The sequence below is a fragment of the Centroberyx gerrardi genome, chromosome 3 (genome assembly GCF_048128805.1).
Source record: "Centroberyx gerrardi isolate f3 chromosome 3, fCenGer3.hap1.cur.20231027, whole genome shotgun sequence".
NCBI classification, from domain to species: domain Eukaryota; kingdom Metazoa; phylum Chordata; class Actinopteri; order Beryciformes; family Berycidae; genus Centroberyx; species Centroberyx gerrardi.
The window spans coordinates 28,434,450-28,454,315 of record NC_135999.1 but is presented as its reverse complement, the minus strand read 5'-3'; the positions used below and the strand labels follow the sequence as shown (position 1 = coordinate 28,454,315).

General features: G+C 41.5%; 3 protein-coding genes and 1 long non-coding RNA gene across 4 annotated transcripts in view; all 4 read left to right on the top strand.

Moving 5' to 3' along the window:
* The window catches only part of LOC139928671 (sialoadhesin-like), a 51,346-nt gene that overhangs the window by 11,159 nt on the left and 20,321 nt on the right, over nucleotides 1–19,866 (top strand). The window lies entirely within an intron of this gene.
* On the top strand, nucleotides 1,896–6,156 carry LOC144538486 (B-cell receptor CD22-like). The gene is made up of 4 exons (XM_078282639.1): nucleotides 1,896–2,041; nucleotides 2,496–2,765; nucleotides 2,850–3,110; nucleotides 5,011–6,156. Exons 1-3 carry the CDS (start codon nucleotides 1,999–2,001, stop codon nucleotides 2,975–2,977), a joined length of 441 nt encoding a protein of 146 aa, XP_078138765.1. The 5' UTR covers nucleotides 1,896–1,998; the 3' UTR covers nucleotides 2,978–3,110; nucleotides 5,011–6,156.
* LOC144538488 (uncharacterized) lies at nucleotides 6,764–8,917 on the top strand. The gene is made up of 4 exons (XR_013504290.1): nucleotides 6,764–6,824; nucleotides 6,922–6,982; nucleotides 8,097–8,305; nucleotides 8,514–8,917. It is a non-coding gene; the product is annotated as an uncharacterized LOC144538488 (long non-coding RNA).
* On the top strand, nucleotides 10,501–18,863 carry LOC139931515 (B-cell receptor CD22-like). The gene is made up of 7 exons (XM_078282434.1): nucleotides 10,501–10,700; nucleotides 13,066–13,425; nucleotides 13,581–13,600; nucleotides 14,785–14,998; nucleotides 15,423–15,686; nucleotides 18,056–18,316; nucleotides 18,595–18,863. The coding sequence occupies exons 1-7, from the start codon at nucleotides 10,646–10,648 to the stop codon at nucleotides 18,861–18,863; spliced, it is 1,443 nt and encodes a 480-aa protein (XP_078138560.1). The 5' UTR covers nucleotides 10,501–10,645.

Below are 19,866 nucleotides of genomic sequence, written 5' to 3'. Positions count from 1 at the left end.
TGAATTCTTAATTTTAGTTCATTTCTAATTTTCTATATAACTACTACATAATTTCATGGTCCTGTCTGGGAAACAACAGAAGAAATTGGAGGAACTTACCATCTACCATTGAACTCCTTCTATATTTTCCTTATAATTAGAACATCATTTCATGGTTCTTTCCAGGAAACTTCCTAAGAAATTAACAGTTCCTCTCTAGGAAATTATTAGGAAATTGCGGACCCGGAAAATGAAGTGTTACCGTGTGATTGAGTATTTAGTCTCCAATGACATTTCTGTTCCTTGTTCACATATCCAGATCTCCAGGTGCAGGTGACCAAATTATCAGTCAATCGTTATTCTACCTGGGCAGAGCTGAAGTGTCACAGCAGTTGTCGTCTAGCTGGTCGTCCTTCCTACGTCTGGTACAAGAATGGACAGAAAATTTGGGGAGTATCTTCTTCTTATACAGGCTACTTTGATCCTGGAGACAGTTATTCCTGTGCTGTAAACGGATATGAGGCTTCCCCAGTGTGTGAGTTTACTCCACAGTTTGTCACTAACATAACACCATCTGGTGGAGCTTTTTACCTAATGTACTGTACCATGACTGCATGTATTTAGGTCAGGCTATGTAGAATAGGTATGCTGTTATGTCTTGCTTTAATCTGCTTTTGTGTGTCTTGTGTTTTCCCTGATGTTTGTCCTATATCATTCTGTTCTATGGTCGATTCTTGATCAGTTATATGTTTTTAGGCTCATTTTCTGTAAAGTCCTTTGAGACATGCATGTGATAAAGGGCCATATAAATAAATAAACTTGAACTGGATTTAATATGGGTGTGACCCCAGTGGGAATCCCCCCCTCCCCCCCTCAGTTTGTCTTTCTGAATATTTACCTATCAGCTTCATTCCCAAGCCTGCTTCTCTAACCTTCAGGATCCTGCCATCCCACAGCTAACCATTTAAATAAGTTCCATGATAAAACATGTCCTCATCTTAAAGTTAATGTATGTTAATATCATATATTCCAGATTCTCCGAAGGTTCCCTCAGTGTTGGTGAGTTCCTCTGGTGAAACAGTGGAGGGCAGTTCAGTGACTCTGACCTGCAGCAGTGATGCCAACCCAGCAGCTACTTACACCTGGTACAAGGAGAATGGAAATCCAGACCATAAAGCTTTGAAAACAGGACCACAGCTTGACTTTGTTTCCATCCAGTCCTCTGACTCTGGAGAGTATTACTGTGCAGCTGAGAATGAGTTGGGGGCAAAGAGATCTGCCTCCATCTCTATTGCTGTGAAATGTGAGTGAAATACAACTCATGTGCTTGTATGATTATACAATGTAGACACTACCAGCAGCTTTTTTAGTTTTTATTTATGAAGGGCTTTGCTGAGCAGGCATGCTCTTTTTCAGCACTGCCCTGCTTCACATTTCATATTTTTACAACGGGAAGACTTCTATGGAACCGGCAGGCCTGAGACTTTTAAAATCTTTTTATATCTGCGTTGCTTGACTCACCATTGGCCCAAAGTCGACTCCCGCTACTCCAGATTGCCAATCCGCCCCTGACTGTTGCTCACAGAGAAGCTCCACTGGAGATTCAAACCAGAGATCTTCTTGTCACAAGCCTACTTCTCTACCCTAACTACTATTAAAAGATAAGTTCGGTGATTTTGGATCGATATATAATTTCTCTCTTACATACCTGTAGTACTTAGACCTGCAGACAATATTGGCTCCAGAGTCAGCTGTCGGTTGAAGCAGCTCCGTTGCCTCTTGCTGCTAACAATGAGTCCAAACTGTTTGTCAAAATATCTCCAAAAAGCCATTTGTAGACTCCACAGTGGAGTTGAGAATGAACAGAAAAGTTGCAAAGTAGATTAATTAAAATTAGCTCTGATTTCAAGACACAATTCTGCCATTACACACAGTTTCACTAATCAGGAAATCACAGAAGTATTTTTCTCTGCTGCAGCACCCACTGCTGTGAGGTGAAAGAGCGTTACTGATGGAGTGATGGGGGGAAATAGATCTGACTCCATCTCTATTAATGTGAAATGTGAGTGAAACTACTGTGAAAGCAACAAACATCTTAAATCTGTCAACTCTTGTATTCTTTATTAACCAAGGAAAGGTTTTGCTGAGCATGTATGTTTTTTCAGCTCTGCTCTGCTTCACTTTCACAACTGGGAGCTGCCCAGTACAACCACAGTGTGTGACTGTACTTCACTGAGCAGCTCCACTGCAGCACTTGGAGATGAAGTGCCTTGCTCAAGGACACAGTGACAGCAGATGTTGAGGGACAGGAGACCATTACTTATTCACTGTTACCAACAAGATTTAGCTGTTCTGGGGATTCAAACCATCAGACTTCCAGTCACAAGTTCACTTCCAAGCTTTCAGATGCTGCCACCCACATAATTATTTACTACTTATTGTTTAAATACAGTATGTGCCATTGTTAAAACACATCGTCATTTTATAGTTAATCCATGTTAATCCATGTCCTCCAGATGGTCCCAAGAACACTTCAGTGTTGGTGAGTCCCTCTGATGAAACAGTGGAGGGCAGTTCAGTGACTCTGACCTGCAGCAGTGATGCCAACCCAGCAGCTACTTACACCTGGTACAAGGAGAATGGAAATCCAGACCATAAAGCTTTGAAAACAGGACCACAGCTTGACTTTGTTTCCATCCAGTCCTCTGACTCTGGAGAGTATTACTGTGCAGCTGAGAATTTGTTGGGGGAAAACAGATCTGACTCCATCTCTATTAATGTGAAATGTGAGTGAAACTGCTGTAAAAGCAACAAACATCTTAAATCTGTCAACTCTTTTTTAACCATCCATGTTAATCCATGTCCTCCAGATGGTCCCAAGAACACTTCAGTGTTGGTGAGTCCCTCTGGTGAAACAGTGGAGGGCAGTTCAGTGACTCTGACCTGCAGCAGTGATGCCAACCCAGCAGCTACTTACACCTGGTACAAGGAGAACTGAACACTGCATCAAGGACCAGAGGAAAGTTACAGTTTCACCTCCATCAGCTCTGAGGACAGCGGGACGTACCACTGTCAATCTGATAATCAATACGGACAGTTCAACTCTTCCTCTCTATTCATAGATGTCCAATGTAAGTAGAAAACATTAGCAAATCTCTTAGGCCGACAATGACTTTACAAGAACATTATGACACTCTAGTCATGCAAACCCCCTGAGAACAGGGAGCTATCAATAGTTAGAGCACTAACTTACTTAATAACTTCCACCCTATATCCCTTCCCCTCCTCAACAAAATAATTGCAGGTATGAAACCCACTTCCAGCTGCCTTGACTTCATCCCAGCTATAGGCTCTTGAAGGAGGCTTCATCAATTACTGACCTTTTTGAACAAAAACAATATATTTGAAAAATTCCAATCTGGTTTTCGAGCACACTACAGAATCAGCCCCGTTGAAGGTAACAAATGATCTCATCCTTGCAGCGGATGCAGGTAATTGCTCTATTCTCATCCTCTTAGATCTCAGTGCAGCCTTCGATACTATTGATCACACAATCCTTATCGACTGCTTGCGGTTGTGGGTAGGCATCTCTGGGTCAGCTCTCAATTGTTGTTGTTTCTCAGTCTCTGTAGGCAACTCATTCTCCACCCCTGCCTATACTCCTTGTGGGGTTCCTCAGGGTTCAATCTTAGGCCCCCTCTTGTTTTCTCTGTACATGCTTCCACTAGGTCAAATTATTCAGAAATACAACATATCTTTTCATTGTTATGCTGACGATTCACAGCTCTACCTTCTGCTCAAACCTGATAACCAGGCTGAGCTACATACACTGTTTGAATGCCTAGAGGACATTCAATCCTGGAAGGCACAGAACTTCCTCCAACTGAATGAAAATAAGACTGAGGTCTTATTGTTTGGCCCCCCTGCCTCCACTAATACCATTACCCAGAGCCTGGATCAGTTATCCAGGTATGTTAAACCACATGCCAAAAACCTAGGGGTGATACTTGATGGCGCTTTGAACTTTGATAAACAGATCAGCTCAGTTGTGAAATCTACCTTCTTCCAACTCAGGGTTATTTCCAAAATCAGGCCTTTTCTGTCCTTCTCAGACCTGGAAAAACTAATTCATGCATTAATATCCTCCTGACTTGACTACTGTAACGCTACGGCTAGATTGCTGTCCAGACGTAAAAAAAGAGACCACACCAATCCTGGCTTCACTACACTGGCTCCCTGTCCATTTCAGAATTCAATTCAAAATCCTCCTGTTTGTTTTTAAAGCGTTGCATGGTCTCGCCCCTGGCTACATTTCTGAACTCCTGACCCCCCACACCACTGTTAGGCCCCTTAGGTCCACTGACAAAGGTCTTGACTAAAGAAATCTGGTGACAGGGCCTTTTCTGTGTCCTAAACTGTTGAAGAGTCTCCCAGAAAAAAATTGATCTGCTGATTCGGTTGACGCATTAAAGAGTCGTCTTAAAACCCACTTTTACTCGCCATCCTTTTGCTCTGATTGATCAGGTGTCTGTGGATGTATACTCATGGCTGTGTGTGTATGTGTGCGTGTGGCCATGTTGTCTACTTATTTTATTTTTCTGCTCTTATGTGTTTTTCTTAATTCTTCTTGTTTTACTCCTTGCACTTTTTTGTTGTTTTGTTCATATTCCTTGCATTTTTATTCTTGCTTTGGGTTTTTAACCAATCTCTGTAAAGCACTATCCTACTATAAAATGAGGAAAACTCTGTCTGTCTGCATCCATTTTCCACTGGCATAGGCAGGGACTGACGAAGCTGAGTTGTGGCACGTGCATCCCCGGGTATGGACTATAGTATAAATAAACTTGAACTTGAACTTGAACCTGAAAAGCTCAAGCGCGCTTGTTCAGAAATAACAGCCCTCAGCAGACATTCATTGGCTAATCAGAATTGAGATTTCTACGAAACCGTGTAATAAGCTAACATATTATATTACTCACAATACAAATGTCTATGACTATGAATTGTGTCTCTATACATATTGTCTTCCAGATTCTCCGAAGGTTCCCTCAGTGTTGGTGAGTTCCTCTGGTGAAATAGTGGAGGGCAGTTCAGTGAATCTGACCTGCAGCAGTGATGCCAACCCAGCAGCTACTTACACCTGGTACAAGGAGAATGAATCCTCACCGAAAGCATCAGGACAGACCTTCACCATCACTGACATCAGACCTGAACACAGTGGGAATTATTATTGTAAAGCCCATAACAGAAGAGGACATAATAACTCCACCTTACAGTTGACTGTTGTGGCAGGTACACGTCCGTTCTGTACCAGAGGTCATCCATGTCGTAACACACCATCTAATGCAATGCAAAATATGTCATGGGCTGCCAGGGCTGTGCACTGCCTAAACAGGGCATACCATAATTCCTCTAAGCACTGTGCATTCCAAAAAGTGTTACACACGAACGAATGAACAAGCAAACAAATCAATGAATGAGAGCGCACACAGAGCCCAGCTCTTATAGAAGCGTTCCCCCGAGCATCAATAATACACTGATTCATTTAGCACACAACATGACACAGAGGCTTTCCATGTCTGGCGCCATCATCAGGTATACTAGTGTTGTAAATAAAATATCTTCACGGGTGCTATGAAACTGTTTTGAACATTATAGCCTTTTTGAAGTAATAGGAATGTGTTTTATACTTGTAAGCTGTTAGTAATAAGGAATGTGGGTGCGTGTGTGATGGTAACTTTGTGTAAGGAGCTCAAGGTCTGTCAAATGCAAGATAGGCGCGCAGCTTCTCGAAAACAACTCCTTATTAAGATATGATATAGAACACAGGAAACCACCTGTCAGACACACACCCAAGGCACAGGAGAAATCACTCAAGGTATAACCAAGGTTGTGCAGGATTGTGTGTGTGTCTTATCATCCCTAAAGTTTAGGTCCACCCAAGGATGGAGTCGGATGAGGAAGAGGAGAGGGCCCGAACCAATGAGAAGAGGACAGCACCCAACTTGCACATTTCTTTGTCTGTAATAGCATAAATATACTGGATCAGGAGAAGTTAGGTTGTCAGACTGTGGACTGGCTCTGATGCTGTTATTGGTCAGGGCGAGGCACATTTGATCCAGAATTCTGTAACTGCTTTTTGCTTGCTGAAAGAATCACTAAAGTTTTGAACTAAGATTCTCAGTGTGGACATTTGACTTCTTTTAGTCTTTTGAGTATTCTGAACATTCTGCTCACCCTCTGGGGGTGAGAAGTTTTCTGTTTCAGCTGAAAACTCCTTCACTAGAGAATTGGCTGTGTGCAAATAATGTTAATTTTACAACTAGGCAAGAAAAAGACAGATAACTGAAAAAAAGTGTTGTGATGTGAGTGTAGGTCAATTCAGTAGGCCTAATAAGCAAAAGTGAATTGAGGTTTGTTTCTAAATTTAGGTTACTATGACTCATTACTTAAAATTTCACATTTACATGAAATAGTAATTTCATATAAGAACACAGTTTACATACTGGAAATGTGTTTTTAGAATGCTATTTGTGTATTAGGAGGGCCATAATTCTGAATTATCTGAAAAAATACCTTTAGTGGTGAGTATGACATAACCCAGTTACTCATTAAGAGACAGACTTGAGAGATTTTTTATCAGCAAATATATTGTATATTGTTATTTTTTTGTCAGATTATCAGTCAGTAATAGACCTAAACATCCTGTAATCCCCTAATTAATTGTACATATTTTCATTTGATCTCTTCCCAGCCCCGTGGAAATCAACAGCTGCTGCTGTAACTACTACTCTTCTCCTGGTTATCATACTCCTCATAGGCCTATTTGTCTTCCTATGGATTAGGTGAGCAATTCTGTTTCACTGTGGTTATGTTCTCTTAGACATTTAAAATTCAGTAATTTGTTCAGTGATTCAGTTGTTCGTTCATTCTCCTAACCAGAAGGAAGAGGGCCTCCAAACAACCATCTGGACCTGGACAAAGACCAGACAACGGGCTGCAGGTGAGGAAGAGGAATTAAATTAAAGTTCAGTGCAAAAGAAAACTATTTTCCTCATGCAGTCTGTCTCCCCAGCTCAGACTGCAGAGTCACTCCCTGTCTTCCAGTAGGCTACAACTTGGAAGCTCATCTGAGTATCACTTCATGTCTCTCTTTCCTCTACCTTCTTCACCCAAATAAATCCTCCTCTCCCCATCACCGTCTCTTCTATCTTCCTCCTCTTGCACTCGATCAACTTCCTCTCTTGTTTATTAAAAACTTTTCTACCTTTTCTCCCTGCCTTGTGTTCCTTTACCTAGCTCTTCTCTGTCATAAATTTGCATCTTATTGAGACAGAAATATTTGTTTCATCATCAGCGTGGGTAGTGTAGCTTTGACCCTTTCAATCCCGGTTGCTTGTCATGTTGGTGAATTTAAAAAGTGTATTGTACTGATGCATTAAATTGTATTTGGTCTGAATAAGAAAGTCAGCTAAACGTCTAAAATATAATAGAAATGTCTGCGGTGGGGGGGGGGTGGTGAGGTTCACCAATCAAATTGAAGAACACAGACAGTTCCATCCACAGTAATGTTACTACTTTGAACAGAAAGGCCTCACCGATAGAGCGACCAGGAAAATTTATTTTACAATTACAATTTGCCATTTGGCAGACGCTTTTATCCAAATCAACGTACACATGAGATTTTAATACAACACAAGCAAGGATCTAGTCAGGAGAGAACAACGAGAGTAAGTGCCATAAAGCTAAGTTCTGGTCCAACAGGACATAGGTGCTACGAGGCAGTGCACAGAGACAGATAAAGATTTTTTTTTTTTTTTTTAGTAATTACACAGTCCATCAGATAAGAAGGTGTTCGCGAAAGAGCTTTGGTAACTCATTCCACCACCGAGGAACCACAGAAGAAGAGTCTGGCTAGAGACTTGGGGCCTTGTTGTGGTGGCAGCACCAGGCGCCGCTCCTTGGCAGAGCGATTTCTTCCTACACCGTCACCCGCCCCCAGCCCCTCCCATCCTCTTATATTTTATTTTTCCCTAAATCATATCAAATCGAGTCAAATCGAAAGCGAGTTTTCTAAAATGTAAGGTAACCTTGTCTGTGTGATGTCTACCCATCAGCTAAACCAGGGTCATGTGTGTGACACGTCAGCTGCAGCACAGACACAACCGACAGACCGGCAGGACGACCTTGACTACGCCACCGTCCACTTCTCTAAGACACAGACAGATCCTCTCTACTCCAACTTTGAACCTCAGAGAAGAGAGGAGGAGGAGGAGACTGTCCAGTATGCTGCTGTCAACTTCAAAAGACCCCACACTGATCCTGGGTGAGCCGGCCTTCACATTACAGCTGAATGAACCAACAAATTGGCTCACTGTCCTTGCTATGAGATTAAAAATGCATGAGTTTTAAACAATGTCCAAGATTTTTATAGATTATAACCATTTTATTACCGTTGTATTGCAATGTTCTGTTTGTTTGAACCCGTTTCTTCTTATCTTCAGAATGCACTAATTTATTTTTTTCCCTCTCAGAACCAGAAGCCAGGAAGCTGATGAGGATCCATCTGAGCTGTACAGCACAGTCCAAAAACCCTACGCAAACCCCAGATTCTGAACACAGCACGACTCTCTGGTCTATTATTAAGACATGGTGCTATTCAATCTTTATTTAAGCAGGTAGCCACATTGAGATTTAAATTCTGTTTCTCAGGAGAGACCTGGCCAAGAAGGCAGCATCATGACAACCATAAAAGTTAAAAATATAAACAACATACAACAATGTACATATGTAAAGCTCTTGTGTGAAACCACTTAGCTTCATGTTTTTTTGCTCCTGCTTACTCAACACAGGTCAGCTCTATAAAGCATGTACCTGTTTCCAAAACCTAACTTCACTTGAAGCAAAGGAATCAAATTCTGCAAAGTATTTATGAGTTACTGCCATAGATTGTTAATATATTAACACTTCACTGTGTGTAGTTTATGTATATTGTTGAGATGAAATACGGTGACTTGTTTATGTGACATATTTTTCAGAAGCCTATTTCATTAAGTAGTAATAAAGACTCAAGAAAAAAAATATATTTTGCTTATTTCTCACTGACTCCCTGCTCTTTGTCACTCAAAGTATGTAGTAGTATAAAATAAACACTAAAATCAATAAGGTGTGAATTAGGATCAGGTTGATAGATTGCTGGTGACATATCTTGGCAATATTGGCGAGATATATTTTATAAAAGGGGCTGTGTGTAATTTCTGGTCCAGTGCTGCCCTCTGTCGTTCAGCGTTGTCATGACAACAACACTCCACAACAACAGAGATCGTCATCAGCATGGTGGGCAGGTTGGACTGTTTCAGAATCAACAACAATGAACGTTCTATCATTAGGGTGACCAAATGTCCCGATATGTGCGGGACATTCCCTCATTTTGACCTATTGTCCCGCGTCCCGCAACCAGATGGAATGTCCCGCATTTTGATAAACGGAAGCTTGAAAATCTATAAATTAAATCTATAAATTTCTATAATATTGTTATTTTCTTTTACCATGCATGCTGCACAGAGAGACGGCGCAGTCCTCCTGTGCTGTCAGGACAGGAGTGAGGAGAGTGAGTTGCTATGGTTACGGGGACGCTCTGTCTCTGCCGCTCTGAAACTGTCGCACACTGGAACTACCACTACTAGGCCTATACTGCTGCACGTTCCCTGGAGCCCCTGGTAAAGCTCTTACTGTGGACTTTGACAAGGGCCTACAACCCTATAAGATAAGATATGATACGATAGCATTAATGCCCTTGGGGAAATTCAGGAAAAGTAGCTGGTGAAGCTTCTTCTATTATGTTTTTGTTTTTTTTCTAGTTATTCTTGATAGTTTGGACTGGGTGGCGGGTTTGCGTCTCTTCATACCAACCACCAGCTCTTCAACAAACCGCCATCGCTAACCACCAGACCACTCCTTTAGAACGGCTGGCAGGTTGTTATATATTTAGCCATTATTTGCTTACAGACAACTCTCTGGTGGACCTTCATGATGGCGCCAGCTGTGGTTGATAGGAACTTTGTGATGCAAATGCGTTATCATGCATGGGGTGTTTCTTCTGTGGGTGATACAGATAAGGCTCTCTCTCTCTTTTCTATAGATGTTAGACTGATATTAATCAGTTCATCAGCTTGCAAAACACCAAAACTAGCCATTTCTGCTATTAAACTTTACCAGTCAAGATTTACCAGCATGCTGCTTTCATGCATGTTAATGATGTAAAGAGGAAGGAAGCCTGCTCTTTTTTTTTACCAGCTTGTTTCTCTCCTGTCTACAAACTGTGTCAACCACAGAAGAGCACATCCTTCTCCACTGTAAGTTCTATCAGAGAAATTGTGTTTTAATGTTTTGTTTTATGGCTTATTGCTTAGAAATTTAACAGCCATTTGAAAAGTTATCATGCAGGATTTAATATTATTTTGGAGAACCCAACATTGCGTTATAACTTTGTTCAATGACAAGGGTAAAGATAGAGTACAGTAGACGGCACATTGTCAGCTAAATATTAGTATAGTTGTGTTTTTGATGTGACTAACTGATATATTTCTCATGTTATGTATATTAACTCCCTGCTGATGTGTTTTAACGTCTCTGAAGCCTCGACAGAGAGAGGAGAGGACCAGCTATGAGTTTTACAGCGGCAGCAAGTGGATTTCTTGTCTTCCTTCTGTCTGTGCCAGGTATTGTACATTTACATTTTCATTTTAGGCATTTTGCTGGCATACTCTGTAAGAGCAACATACAGAGAGTGTAAGGGTAGAATAAGCTTAAATTCCCAGCTGCCTAGATTGCATTATATTTACTATTCAAAGCATCAATACTAAGGAGTGCAAAGGTCGAGGCCTCACTGCCCTGACCATCAGTCTCTTTGTACAAGATGCAAAAAACAAAAGTAAGGCTCTGTTGTGATGTGATGTATATCTTTACAACTTTACAACACCAGACCTTCTCTTCCATTTCTTTAAAACTGGAGGTTCTTGAGTGTCTGTGTGGTTTGTTTTAGTGTTCAAATCCTAGAATCATCTTTATCTGTCATACAGTGAACATACAGTATCCTGTGTTGTGGTCATGACTGAAGCCCTCAGTTTAAGTCTTCACACAAGCAATGCCTCTCTTTATCCCTTTGCCTACAGACTGTACATTGTAAAGTGTTGTGCACATTAAAGACAGTGTGGGAAATGCTATTTCAGTGCAACTGGAATTGCATTTGACAGTCCAAAAAATTCAAAATGGACTCATGTTTATTCATCTGAAGTTCAATGATCATTCACAGCTCTAAAATGTAGAGAATCCAGCCAGCAGCCAGTGTTATTACTTTGACATACTACTTTTATACTTCTTTTAAAAAGTACCGCAATTTGTGTTTCGTCGTTTAATGAGAATATGTGTGACTATTCATGGCAGATATCTCCTCATTTCTCATGGCAGATTTCTCATTTGCCAACTTTAACTTTACTATGTCAACATTATTATTTTCTCATCATACATCTGTACCAAACTCTACCAGTTCACCATGACGTTCTAACATCAGTGTGTGCCGTGTGCATTTATGGTTAATACTAATGGGCGTTTGGATCTAGGTGTCACATAGTGACTTTGAATACTTTCCTACAACTCAGTGATGAACATTTATCTACAGTTTCTTGTCACACAGCAGCAACATGACCACAGTGTCAACAGGGAGGGAACAAACAGAGTGTGAACAAACCAAAGTACAGACTCTATTTTATTTCATGCATCTCGCCCTTCTCATTATTTATGTTCTACCTTTTATCCTGTTCAGTAAAACTGCCTCATGGTCCACTGGTCCAATGCATTCCTGTTCCTTCTCTACACCTCCATACTGTACGACACCCTGCCTCAATCCACATAACAACTAACTGTAGAAAGCCTGTGTACATCTTCCACTGTCCTTTGCACTGTAAATTCATAATATGTATGACTGAACATACAGTTTGTCTGTAGACTGCCCTAAGCCTGTGTTCGCCCTGGCTTAACCCAGAGCTGACATTATAAACATCAGAAACTTTATATATATGTATAGCCAATTTCAAAATAGAAGTTACAAAGTGCCCAACAAACAGGAAGTGAAAAGGGGAAAAAAAAAAAAGTCATGCAAAACAGGTCCCAGTTTTTTACTTCATGAACTGAATACAACAGTGCAGTACTGCTGCTTTACTGCTCCACCCCTGAGAGAAATTGTTTGGAAAATGTATTTTTCTGAATTTCTTTCCCTTTTATCATCTGTCAGAACACAAAATGATCTGGCAGTTGGCTGTTTGCAAGACAATTGTGTTACACTTAAGACACATTGTAGGCATTTGGTTGACACCTTTAACCCCAGTGACTTCCAGTGAGTGCAACAGCAGAAAGCGTTTAAAGGAAAATTACTCCATACAGCTTGTGCAGCATAATCCAAATCGTAGCCAAATGATCACACTGTGAGTGGAAAAGACGGATATTTACACCATTATTTAGCGCAAATCTTCACTACAACTGTTGTTTGCAAAAACGTTCACGCTTGCACAGTCCCAGATCTTGCGTGTTCACGCTCTGCTAAACGAGAACATGCAACCTGCTACGTTTACTCTGCTATGCAGTGTAAACACTGAAGTATGGAACTATTCCGTTTGAATGGAACTATTCCATAAAAGCCACAGCACCCAGAGATAATATATATTCCTGTGTCTCTAGAATAATCAAATATTATAGTCAAGCCTTACAAGATGCATATTCAGTTCTACTTACAGTAGATAGATGCATGGTGAGGAACTTCTGTAACAGCAGCTGCAGTAGATCAGCACTTGTTATTCTAAGGAATTTGAAGCTTGCCCACATTCCCTTTTCCCAAAAGCATCTTGGTACAAAGATCCTCTTTGTCTCATTGACTTACAGTGGAGCTGAGATGATGTGAGTGCCAAAGTGGTTTTGGGAAGTGTGTATCTAGCAGGTTCACAAACTGCAGCAGCTCCACTACAGATGAAAGTCTGTCCTCTAATGTTTTTATGAATCTGATTCTGGTTTCTGATGTGTTCTGTGTTACAGTGGTACAGGGTCAGGATGACTGGGGAGTGACTTACACTCCTACTGAGATCTGTGCCTTAAAAGGATCAACAGTGGACATACGCTGCACCTACAGATACCCAGCCTACCTAGATAACCTTACTGTCACAGCTGAAAAAGCATTATGGTTTACTAAACAGGAGGGTGATGAACCTGTGGATCTGAGGACAGACTCAGAGTATGAAGGTCGTGTGGAGTATCATGGTGATGAGAAGAACTGCAGCCTGAGAATCACAGACCTGAGAGAGACTGACTCAGCTGTGTACAAGTTCAGGTTCATAACAAACCATCCAACTGGGAGATTTACTGGTTCACCTGGAGTCACTTTGACTGTCACAACAGGTAACATATTTTATCAGATGATTTGTTAATTGTTAATTGGAAATTCTATTGGACCCCCAGTGTGTGTGTGTATGTGTGTGTGTGTGTGTGTGTGTGTGTGTGTGTGTGTGTGTGATTGTTTAGTCTCCAATGACATTTCTGTTCCTTGTTCACAGATCCAGATCTCCAGGTGCAGGTGACCAGATACTGGAGTAAATGGGCAGACCTGAAGTGTCTCAGCAGTTGCCGTCTAGCTGGTCATCCTTCCTACGTCTGGTACAAGAATGGACAGAATATTAAGGAAGAAACGTATTATTATTATTCAGACTACTTTGAAAATCAAGACAGCTGCTCCTGTGCTGTAAAAGGACATGAGGATTTCCGTTCTCCTTCAATGTGTGAGTTTCTGGTTGAGCCTTTTACCTAATGTACTGTACCATGACTGCATGTATTTAATATGGGTGACCCCAGTAGAAATCAAACCCCCCACCCTGTCTGTGTTAGTGCCATGCTCTACCCATTGAGCTATACAGGAACACTGCTGCTGTCAGTTTCCCAACAAGAATACAACCTGCTCTGTATCACTGCAGTAAAAGATGAAACTCTAACAGTGATGTTTAAAAACGGTTTCATCTTTCAGGTGTCCACAGTCACACCTGCAACAGAGTGACTTACACCGGCAGAAGCATCTGTGCCTTGAAGGGCTCATCAGTGGACATTTCTTGCACATACAGCAGTTATGATAATTATGTTGAATCAAAATTCTGGTTTAGTCCCAAATATAGTACTCAATGGCAGGTTTCCTCACAACCTGAGGACCTTAGTGGGGACTCAGAGTATGCAGGTCGTGTTCAGCAGCTTGAAGCAGGGAGAGGACGCTCCACTCTGAGAATCACTGACCTGAGAGAGAGCGATTCAGCCGAGTATCGCTTCAAATTCAAAACATGGTACTTTCAATGGGGAAATGATTTTCCTGGTACAACTCTGACTGTCACAGGTACTGTTGAACACAAACTGATATATACAACAGCATGGTACATTTAAACTAACTGATGACAACTGAATGTGATGAATACTGTTGAATATTGTGAGAACAATTTAATGTAAAATTGATAGAGATTATGTGATCATCATGATTTTGTGCACTCCCCCATTCAGACTTTGATTGGATAATCCATCAGTTTAGTTACTAATACTCCACAGTATTTAACTTCTAGTAATTGTAACTGCTATTTTGACTGTAGGTGTATGTGTGTGTGAGAGAGTGTGTGTGCGTGTGTGTGTGTGTGAGAGAGAGAGAGAGAGAGAGAGAGAGAGAGAGAATTCAGCAACCAATGACATTTCTGTTCCTTGTTCACATATCCAGATCTCCAGGTGAAGGTGAGCAGATTATCAGTCAATCATCATTATACCTGGGCAGAGCTGAAGTGTCACAGCAGTTGCCGTCCAGCTGGTCGTCCTTCCTACGTCTGGTACAACAATGGAACAGAAATTGAGGAAGAAACTTCTTCTTCTTATACAGGCTACTTTTATCCTGGAGACAGTTATTCCTGTGCTGTAAAAGGACAAGAGGATTTCCACTCTCCTTCAGTGTGTGAGTTTACTCCACAGTTTGTCACTGACATAACGCCATCTGGTGGAGCTTTTTACCGAATGTACTGTACCATGACTGCATGTATTTAGGTTAGGCTATGTAGAATAGGTAGGCTGTTACGTCCTGCTAAAATCTGCTTTTATGTGTCTTGTGCTTTTCCTGACGTTTGCACTATATCATTCTGTATGGCCCCAGTGGGAATCCACTCCTCCCTCCCCTCAGTTTGTTTTCCTGAATATTTGCCTCTTACACATAGTCAATTATTCAATCTTTGGACTTCATCAACATCGCTATCTGCTTCATTCACAAGCCTGCTTCTCATAGCTGCCAAACCACAGCTATGAACTATTAACCATTTAAATATGTTCCACGATAAAACGTCCTCATCTTAAAGTTCATGTATTTTAAATGTAATTTCTTCCAGATTCTCCAAAGATCCCCTTGGTGAGTCCCTCTGGTGAAACAGTGGAGGGCAGTTCAGTGAATCTGACCTGCAGCAGTGATGCCAACCCAGCAGCTACTTACACCTGGTACAAGGAGAATGAAGATCCAGACCATAAACCTTTGAAAACAGGACCACAGCTTGACTTTGTTTCCATCCAGTCCTCTGACTCTGGAGAGTATTACTGTGCAGCTGAGAATGAGCTGGGGGCAAAGAGATCTGCCTCCATCTCTATTAATGTGAAATGTGAGTGACAAATCTACAACTCAATTTTAGTTTTTATTTATCCACTGAAGGGTTTTGCTCAGCAGGCATGATCTTTTTTCACATTTCATATATTCACAACCGGAAGATGCCCAGTACAACCACAGTACAGTCTCCTGCTGTAGGCAGGGCAGACTGGGATAAAAACAAGTACAGATCCTGTACAGGCCCACAGCGCGTGTTGAATTCCACTAGCTGCGGCCACACTGATCCGTCGGAAAACGGACAAAATTATTGACGGATAGATTTCTGTCCATTGGGCTCTTTTGGAACGTCAACATGGTGGAGAGGCAGAAATACAGTAGCCTTAGCCTGGTAAGACCATCCTGATCACGTGACCTCACATTCTGTTTCGCTCCACGGATCAGTCTGGACTTCTAGCCGCCCACATCGATTTCCTGAAATTACAATGTAACCGGGCCAATCAGGGACTGCGTCATGGTTGATGACGTAACCGGGCCAATCAGGGACTGCGTCGTAGTTGATGACGTAACCGGGCCAATCAGGGACTGCGTCGTAGTTGATGACGTGAAATACAGGCCGCCGTTGGCAAAACAGTAATGGCGTCTCCCGAAGCAACGAGCAGTAACGTTAAAGTTAGTAGAGTAAACACAGCCATAAGTGCAGTTATTGCAGAAATAGACTCAATAACAACAATTAAACAAGAACAAGAGTATGCACTAGCGGAGTTTCTCGGCGGAAAAGACGTTTTCGCCGTTCTTCCGTGTGGATTTGAATTTGGATTCGCTGATTGGCTGAAGGAGTTTGTCTGTCAAGGCAAGTACTCCCGCCCACTGAAATCGATGTGGGCGGCTAGAAGTCCAGACTGATCCGTGGAGCGAAACAGAATGTGAGGTCATGTGATCAGGATGGTCTTACCAGGCTACAGTAGCCTAGCTTCGCTCATAACGGTGCTACTTCATAGAAACAAGTTGAATTCACTTGAACACAATGTACTCACATTGGGTTGAAAATAGGAAATAATGTGTAGCTTTCTCGACATTTTTACAACACAACCTGTCAGCTCCGCGACTCAGATTAAACTGGCTGTGCTTGGCATTTGATTGTGCGTTTGTTTAATGTCGCCCGGCATCCCGGTTGAGTGGAGTTTTCCGTTGCACTGTGATTGGCCCGAAGGTCCAAACACCGCCCAGCCAGAAACTTTTGGTCATAAAACGAACCGAGCCAGTAGTTTAAGGTCCTAAAACAGGTACAACCCTAGTTTAATACATCCATGGTACAACCACCGGTACTACTCTGTATTTATTTTTCCAGAATCGGAACGCGCGTTATGTAGTCAAATTCACTCTCGGAACGTCGTACTGCTGCATTCCGGCCCAATGACCCCCTGGATATAGCCTAGATTTGTTTCCTCTGTCAAGAGACTCGAGGCCATCTCTTAGTCAAAGACGCACGAACTTGAACTTGGCATTTTGCATATGGCGTGATGACTTTTAATTCAAAATATGATAAAAAACCATCACTTTTGCCATCAGTTGTTGACAAGGGATCCTAAGGGCACAGTGACAGCAGATGTTGAGGGATAGGAGAGCGTTACTACTTCACTTATGTGATCCAGATTTTTTCCACTGTTCTGGGGATTCAAACCATCAGACTTCCAGTCACAAGCCCACTTTCAAGGTTTCAAATGCTGCCACCCACATAATTATTTTCTACTAATTGTTTAAAGGATAATGTTGGTGTTTTTTAATGCATTTCTTACGTCAACAAATCCTGTGAAAATAACAAAATCAGCAATGAATTTGTTTTGCTAACAAGTCTCGTCCATGTAGCCGGTGCCCAATGCAGCCTCATGTCCCAGCAGCCATAGAACTCCATTGTATTAAAAAAATGATTAAAAACACGTCACAGAGCCATGCCGTTGCTCTGGGCAACATATTTCATCATCACGATGCACCGGGCCGGGCGACTTTTTCCTCAAACAACTTAATAAGCCGACCGTAAACACGTTTTCGATCTCAGGAAAGTAGTTCCGTAGCACCGAAAATAGTCCCCGGCGTAATGAAGAATTTGTTCCCATTTGAATTTGATTTGGTAATAACTACAACAGCCTGACTTTTCATGGTAAAAGTTAGCGATTTTTAAAATTGAAACTATGTCTTTGTGAGCTGTATTTAAAGGTTTTTAGCTTACAATTGGAGCCAATGTCTTCCGGTTTGAAGGCTAAAAAGGGTACGTGGGAAGTCGGAAAGTAATAGTAGTTGATTTTGTTATTTTCATAGGATTTGTTGATGGTAAGAAATGCATTAAAAACACCAGTGTTATCCTTTAAATACAGCCATTATTAAAACACATTTTATAATGAATCCATGTTAATCCATGTCCTCCAGATGGTCCCAAGAACACTTCAGTGTTGGTGAGTCCCTCTGGTGAAACAGTGGAGGGCAGTTCAGTGACTCTGACCTGCAGCAGTGATGCCAACCCAGCAGCTACTTACACCTGGTACAAGGAGAACCGAACACTGCATCAAGGACCAGAGGAAAGTTACAGTTTCACCTCCATCAGCTCTGAGGACAGCAGGACGTACCACTGTCAATCTGACAATCAGTACGGACAGTTCAACTCTTCCTCTCTATTCATAGATGTCCAATGTAAGTAGAAAACATTAGCAAATCTCTTAGGCCGACAATGACTTTACAAGAACATTATGACACTCTAGTCATGCAAACCCCCTGAGAACCTAAAAAGCTCAAGCCCGCTTGTTCAGAAATAACAGACCTCAGCAGACATGCATTGGCTAATCAGAATTGAGTTTTCTACAAAGCTGTGTAATAAGATAATATATTGTATTACTCACAAAATACAAATGTCTTTCCATATCTTACAGTAAATACTAATGAATTGTGTCTGTATTCATTTTCTCCTTCAGATGCTCCGAAGGTTCCCTCAGTGTTGGTGAGTTCCTCTGGTGAAATAGTGGAGGGCAGTTCAGTGAATCTGACCTGCAGCAGTGATGCCAACCCAGCAGCTACTTACACCTGGTACAAGGAGAATGAAGCCTCACCAAAAGCATCAGGACAGACCTTCACCATCACTGACATCAGACCTGAACACAGTGGGAATTATTACTGTGAAGCCCAAAACAGAAGAGGACGTTATACCTCCACTTTACAGTTGACTGTTATGGCAGGTAAGTAATATGCTAGTTCACTTACACACACACCTTTGTCCTGTTCCAGAGGTGATCCATGTCTTAATGTAACACACCATCTTATGTAATGCAAAATGTATATATATATATGTTATGGGCTGTCGGGGCTCTGCGCTGCTTAAACAGTGCATACCATAATTCCCCTAAGCACTGTGCATTCCAAAAAGTGTTACACATGAATGAATGAATGAATGAATGAGCTCACACACAGAGCCCAGCTCTTATAGGGGCGTTCCCCCGAGCACCTAATAATGCACTGATTCATTTAGCAGGCAACATGACACAGAGGCTTTCCATGTCTGGCGCCATCATACTGGAGAATTGGCTGTGTGCAAATAATGTTAATCTTACAACTAGGCAAGAAAAAGATAGATAACTGAAAAAACGTTTTGTGGTGTGAGTGTAGGTCAATTCAGTAGGCCTAATAAGCAAAAGTGAATTTTCTGATGAGGTTTGTTTCCAAATTTAGGTTACTATGACTCAGTAAACGGTCTTGTCTTTTACCTTACTCTACTTCAAAGAGTTGTAGCTCAGAAGAGTCAGATCATTTAACCTGAACTGTGTTTTGGCTTTGATAGCTAGCTAACTAGCCAGGAAGATAATTCCACAAAGCAACAGATGTTAAAATGAATGTACCTACTAGCCAGTAATGCTAGCTTCTGCCAGATACATTGAGTGCTTGAATCAAATGTGTTCACAGTGATGGTTAGCTAACCAGATACTATGGTTAGCTAGCTACCAGATGGAGGGCAAACGCCTTGACTGATGTTTCATGAATTTATTGAAATTACACATCGTAAGAGCTGACTAAAGAAACAGTAAAAAATCCCTTTACAATCTTACCATTGTCAGAGAAGATAATAAAACTAGCCATAAGATAGCTTGTTTGTAGTTACTCTTCTGCATGGATGTTCAATTACAAAATACAATCAACAAAAAAAGTGTACAGTGCATGCAAGCATAAGGCCACGGCCACACTGATCCGTTGTA